Source organism: Humulus lupulus, chromosome 4, assembly GCF_963169125.1.
Source record: "Humulus lupulus chromosome 4, drHumLupu1.1, whole genome shotgun sequence".
NCBI classification, from domain to species: domain Eukaryota; kingdom Viridiplantae; phylum Streptophyta; class Magnoliopsida; order Rosales; family Cannabaceae; genus Humulus; species Humulus lupulus.
The window spans coordinates 158,512,936-158,520,041 of record NC_084796.1 but is presented as its reverse complement, the minus strand read 5'-3'; the positions used below and the strand labels follow the sequence as shown (position 1 = coordinate 158,520,041).

The 7,106-nt window shown below is 32.6% G+C and overlaps 1 protein-coding gene across 1 annotated transcript; it reads left to right on the top strand.

Annotated features, from left to right (window-relative positions):
* Positions 1-3,018: 3,018 nt before the first annotated feature.
* Positions 3,019-6,447, top strand: LOC133830926 (uncharacterized). Its single transcript, XM_062261043.1, has 4 exons — positions 3,019-3,346; positions 3,746-4,141; positions 4,876-5,290; positions 5,915-6,447. The coding sequence occupies exons 1-4, from the start codon at positions 3,100-3,102 to the stop codon at positions 6,114-6,116; spliced, it is 1,260 nt and encodes a 419-aa protein (XP_062117027.1). The 5' UTR covers positions 3,019-3,099; the 3' UTR covers positions 6,117-6,447.
* The last annotated feature ends 659 nt before the right edge of the window (positions 6,448-7,106 follow it).

The following is a 7,106-nucleotide window of genomic DNA, read 5'->3' as shown; positions in this document are numbered from 1 at the left end:
TCACCTCGGCGGTCGTTCAGGTGTTCGCGCAGGTCAGGCTCATTCCTGGGTCTTACTCTTTCTCCAAGACGTGTGAAGATACTACCAATGTGGGTGCTATTGGCGTCTCCTTCTCGCCTATGCGAGTGACTATGATGTGAGCGACTAGCTGAACCTTCGCCATGGTCCCGAGTCAGGGGTGGTCGCTGTCCTCCCTAGTTTTGAGGTCGTCCTCCCTGGGGCTGAGATCTTTCGAGATTGGCGGTGTTCCTGGAGTGACAAGCGGTTGATTGCTCTACTCCTTCTCAATCCAAGGCATGGGGCTGCCTTGAAGGAGCTTGGCAAGGCCTTACTCCATGCAAACTGTCGTCTCGAAGGCGAGGGCTGCCTCTTGTTGGCGTTGCTCCATGTCTCGTCGCTAGGTAGCCATCTCGGCTACTGCGTCGACATTCATGGCGCACAACCGTGCCATTTCTTCTCTCAGGGTGGCGACGTCCTCCCGTGTCGCCTCGGGCTGGTTGGGGATGTGGTCGCCATTGCCTTCATCCAGGTTCTCACGATGGGAGATGTCGGTTCTGGCGAGTCCTGCCTCTTGTTGTGTATTTAGAAGTGGCGAGGGCCACTCCTCTTAGCGGCTAGTAGTGACTATCGTGTCCCGACACTTTGTCTTGACACGTCATCGCTTCGCGGGCTACCATGTGAAGTGTCGAATTTTGGGTAAAACACATATAAAATGTAATTTCCACTTAATTTTGTTTTTGACTTATTTTGACTCATTTTTAGTCACTTTACAAAATAGAAATCAATTTTTTAAAAATAAAGTTCTATTATTTTTATTATTATTTTAGTGTAACGACTATTCTATCTAGAAAGAGTTTTTTTCAGCTACAATCCTCATTATTTATACTTTGTAACATTTAGGTCCCGAAAGTTGATTTTGTATTAGTTAGGTCTTCAATCTTTTCAAATCATATCATTTAGGTCCCTAAATGCTATTTTTATTTATTTTTTTCTTTCAAAATACATAAATAAAATATAAAAAATGGTGAATTAATCATAAAATAAATTAGACTACTTAATTTATAACAATATAAAACATGACATTAAAAAAAATATATTTTCATGACATTTAAAAAAATATTTAATGGTTTTATAAATTAAATTAATTTTTCATTAAAAAAATTCTTACCTATAAATTTTTAATATTAATAACTAAACTATCACGAGATTATCAATATTTATAATATACATATTTATTTTGTAATTTTTTTTTATAATGCAACTTATAACTAATCATATATATATATATCTCTTCTATATAATAAATGTGTAGATAACAGAAATTCTTGGTTTTAACAGTTTTTTTTAATGTTAACTTTAACAGAATATTCTTATATTTAACAGAATATTATTATATTTAACGGTAGTTTGTAAACATTTAAACTTAAATAAAATAAAATAAATAATTAAAAATTTTAAAATAAGATATTTTACAATGATAATTATTTAAAAATAATAAATAATTGAACAAATTAAAATATGATATTTTTGAGATATTTTACAATGATAATTATTTAAAATTAATAAAATCATATGTTTTATAACTTAAATAAAATTTAATTAAACTTAAACTCACTTATTAGAATAATATTATATTAAATATATAAGGGATAATTGTGGCAAAAGTACCCAATGTTTGGGTTTTGTACGCGGCATAGACCCAATGTTTATTTTTAGTGGCAAAAGTAACCAAAGTCAGTAAAACTGTAATTCCATCAGCCTCCTCCGTTAGGTTCCGTTTCGTGATGACTGGACCAACACGTGTCACTTCGTGATTGGTCAAACTCAATAATATATTAGGGATATTTGCAGCATAAGTACCCAATGTTTGGGTTTTGTACGCGGCATAAGTACCCAATGTTTAAAAATAATTATGATTTGGACCAATAAAAACGTGACACGTGTCTGCCTAACGGAGTCTAACGGAGGAGGCTGACGGAATTACAGTTTTACTGACTTTGGGTACTTTTGCCACTAAAAATAAACATTGGATCTATGCCGCGTACAAAACCCAAACATTGGGTACTTTTGCCACAATTATCCCAATATATAATATAATCTACTGTCAATTAGCAACAAATTGTTTTTTTTTAAAAAGCTAGCAAGAAACTTAAATTTAAAATCAAAGTATAATATTTAATATTACATTAAACATATAATATATAATCTATTATTGTCACTCCCAAATTCAAAAACTAGAACAAACATAAATTTAAACAAAAATAAATAAATTATTTAATTAAAAAATAAGATATTTATTTGAAATTTATATGACATTAATTAATATAAATTTAATAAAAATAATTAATAAATTCTACAAATAAAACTAAGCAAACGTGCATATTGCACATTACTTGTATCTAATATATATATATATGCACGTAAATAACTTTATATACACTATTATTATGTTTTAAAAAGAATGTATAAAATAAAAAAAGCATAAACTTAATAAAAATTGATATTATCATAATCGAGATAACATAGTTATTAATATTAATTATAAAACAACTATATAGGTAAGAATCTTTTTTTTTTAATAAAACATTAATTTACTTTATAAAAATATTAAATGTTTTTAAAAATGTCATGAAAATATCTTTTTCTCATGTCATGTTTGTTATTGTCATAAATTAAATGTCTAAATATTTTAAGAATGATTCACCATTTATTTTATATTTTTTATGTATTTTCAATGAAAAAAAATAACATTTAGGGATCTAAATAGTACAATTTAAAAATATTAAGAACCTAACTGATACAAAATCAATCATTTGATACCTAAATATTACAAAGGGTAAAAAGTAAAAACTGCAGCTCAAAATAAACCATCTAGAAAATGAGTAGAAACACCATTATGCACAAATAAAATTTATTAACTTTTTTTCATATATTAAATTTTATTCCTCGTTTATCTCAAAAAAAAAAAAAAATTATTCCACGTTTTCATTACTTCCAACATGGAAAGATTTGTTTTCTCAAAAAAACAAAGGAAAGAAGAACGGTAGCAAGTAAATTAACAAAACCCAGAGCTAAAAACCTTAAACCTTAAAAGCAACCATGAAGAGGTCTCTGCTCAGAAATGTCTCGCACTTGGCTAGAAATCACTTCCTTTCTTCCCCCACTTTCAATCCAGGACATAACCCTTCACTCCTCCCACTCGCCGCTTCGACTCGCTCCAGACTCCGCTTCAGGCTCTTTTCTTCCGATACCAACTCCTCCAATGAAAACCCTAATGCCGAATCTACTACCGAGGTCACGCAACCCGAGAGGAAAGATATTGATGTCGAGGATGTCGGTAACAAAGGTAACCCATATTTGTTTTCAGTTAATGTCAAGCGACACAATTGTTTGGTTACTGAGAAACTAAGATCCAAATTGAAGTTTTGACTTAGTGGATCTGTCGGCCTGAAATATTTGATCATTAATTAGGGTAAGCATGAACATTTTTTTTTAATGTTAATTATGTTTGTGGAATTTGGTTCTAAGTGATTCGTTGCTTGGTTATATATTTGAAGTGCAGATTCAAGATTGTTTATAAATATAAATATATATTTGTATATTTATTTACATATTTTATGATAAGGGTGTTGAAAGTTTGCGCCTTGAAGTGTAAATGGAAAATATCAAGCGTAGTTATCCCTTTTTGGGTGGATAGAGTTGAATTATTTGTAATATGATTTGTCAATTTTATTTTGGGTTGTAGAGCTGAAAACCAGGATAGAGAAATACTTCAAGGGTGATAATGAAGCTCTCCCAGAGATTCTTGAAGCAATTCTGCAGAGGAAGTTAGCAGGAAAGCACGAGGAGACAGATGACGAGTTGATGGAAGAGCTCCAGATGCAGCCATTGAAAGATGTTAATGACAAAGAATTTGAATCGGATTTTGAGGAAATATATGCTACTGATGAAGAGATTGATAACCTGTATGATGCAAGAAGTATTGTAACGAAGAAACTGATGAAGGATGAATATTTCAATATGGATGAAAAGAAGTGGGACGATATTGTAGAGGATGCTGTGAAGCAGGGATTTGTCAAGGACACCAGAGAATGTGAGGAGATTCTCGAGGACATGCTTAGCTGGGATAAACTCCTTCCAGGTATTACACTGTTTTCTTGACTTCGATTCACATGAAGTTTTATGGATGATTTGATTCTTCATTATATTTATTGCTCAGTAGACTACTTGTTAGGTCGATTCATTGTGGTTGTATTTCTTCATTTTACACCAATATATCTATTTGTATTCATCTTCTTTTTGTTCTTTTCTTTTCTTCGGTACACAAAGTTAAATCAATTGAAGCAATACAGGCGTGTTATTTTTCAGTTTCTCATATATCTAATACGTTCTGCTATGGAGCAGTGTGGCAGTAGTAAGGTGTACTGATACAACAAGCAAACAAAGATAGACAAGTAGTATAGTACATACTTAACACTTCGAACTTTGAGACAGTTTTTTAATAATCATAATTGCTACTAGGAAGTGTACAATTGTATATTTTAATTTTAATGTTTATGTTTGCAGTGATGGATCTAAGATCATAAGCTATATAGTGCTGCATCCTGAGCATTAGGATGGACATGAATCCATGTATAATGACTTGCATTCGGTCTGATCTTGTTGAACCATCCTTTTAAAGATCACTATCTCATGATAAGAGACAGCGTGTGTTTGATATTAATTTGTCAGAATTGCAGACATTCTAAAAGGCTAACTGTCGTAGACCATATATTAAAGACTATTGATCTTGCACAAAGATGTATGTAGATAACTATTCTAGGAATCTGTGAAACTTTTGTTGGTTGCCTTACTTTATTTGTTTTGATTGCACAGAGGATGTTAAAAAAAATGTTGAAGCAAAGTTCAATGAACTTGGGGATATGTGTGAAAGAGGGGAGCTTGAACCTGAAGATGCCTACAAACTGTTCAAGGAGTTTGAGGACAAGATTGTTGCAGAATCTATGGAAAAGATGGATGCAGAGGAATCCCCAACGTTTGATGAAACTGATTTAGTGGACAACAAGAAAGATTTAGATGACCCACCAGGTGAGGGACCGATTCTTAGGTGGCAAACACGAGCTGTGTTTGCTCCTGGTGGCGATGCTTGGCATCCAAAGAATAGAAAGGTGAAATTGTCTGTTACAGTAAAAGAACTTGGGCTTTCAAATTATCAATTCCGTAGGCTCAGAGAGCTGGTTGGAAAGCGTTACCATCCTGGGAAAGATGAACTTACAATTACTAGTGAAAGGTATGAACCAACTATTACATCCTGTCTCATTGTTTACATTTAGTGACATGTAACTACTTTGTATGTTGAGTGCTTTTATAGTTAATTTATGAATTTGGGCCCTAGGTGATTGGTGCTTTTCTTGATGCTTTGCTTGGGAGTAATTTGAGATAGATTCTGTTGAATATTTCTACCAATGTAAAAAATGTGTCAAATCCTTGAAATTCTATTTTTCTTTTGAAGTTAAGGTAATTTGTAATCGATGATGACTTTTATTCCTTTCTTAATCTCTACATGCTTGATTGGAAGTAGTAAATTAAATTATTTGCATGATACATTTATCGTAAGATTGATTGAAACTAAAAAGTATACACACAGCATGAGCAAGCATATAGTTTACATAGCCAAAAAAGGGAAAAAGTAGAGAAGAAAAAAACAACAATAGAACTAGATAACTACCATTCTAGCATAATACCATTAGCAAATGGAGAGAATTGTTGCTGTAAATCTTACACTGGAAAAACATTTAGCATAAAAGTTTGAATAATTATATAAAAATGTGAGCCATTGCAAGGCTACCAAAAGACTGTATCTTTCATATGCTATGCTTGGAAAACATTAATATCTTTCATCTCTTCTTTGAAGGTTTGAGCACCGAGAGGAAAACAGAAAGGATTGCCTTAGGAATCTCCTTTCTCTTATTGAGGAAGCTGGGAAGGCTAACAAGCTGGTAGATGATGCTCGAGCTGCATATGTGAAGGAGAGATTGAAGGCGAATCCTGCATTCATGACAAGGTTAAGTATGAAGACCTCAGAATTGCGAGGATCTAGTACCGTGCCTGCTTGAATTTGGTCTTTGATGGTTAGTGGCTTGTGCAAAAACGTATTTTAATTGAAATACCAATTATTGGAATGTAGCCATTTCAGTATGCAGGACTCACTCCAAGATAACTATTTTGCTTTTGAGTCTGTTTTCACAATTCATATCACATGCATGCATCAATGTACATTGCTAGTTGCTGATTTAGCAGCCAATTGGCTATGCTTTTTTTTGTTCCTGGAATCTTTTACTTGGATGACATACTATGTTGAGAGGAGCGATGTTCTTTTTGATTAATGTACTAAAAATTTATTAACTTCCAGCAATAAGTATCTTATAATGTATACCATTTACTTTCTGAGTGGTTGTTGCAGTGGGAGATTTCCACTCTCTTTTGGTATTTGTTGACCTATTTTGTCAGTTATATTTTAAGGTACGGATACAATCTGCCTGATTATGCTTTGAGTTGTATAATTGTATTGACTTAATTATTTCATATTACTTTGGTTTATTAACTATGAATAAGTAGTTTTCTGGTTGCTTCTTTTGGTTCTCATCTTTCGTGTGATTACTATAGAAGCATAGACCAAAGATAACCTATTCCATTATGGGCGCCCATGTGCTACCATCTATTATTGTGCCCTACCCAGTGCTCTGTAACAATAGTAAGTTTTCCCTTTGTAAGTTATGATCAGGAAAATGGACCATGGAAATTGTTCTCATTTTTGGCCATTAAACTACATTGACACTGTCTAAAATGATCGTTACTCCATAAATTGCTTGTTTTGTAGATAAAATAGAAAAAAACTCGCAAGTCTGCCAGAAAAGCTGACTTGTTTGAAGTTGTTGCTGTTGTTTGTTTTGGTAAAATGTAAAACATTGATTGTAAGTAAGATTTCTTTCCCTACAACTGTCTCGACAACTATATCTTGATCGATTCTTTGTAAATGATGATGGTTAGATTTAAATGTTAAATGTGTGTTTTATTATTATTATTTTCTTCATTTAGTTTAAAAT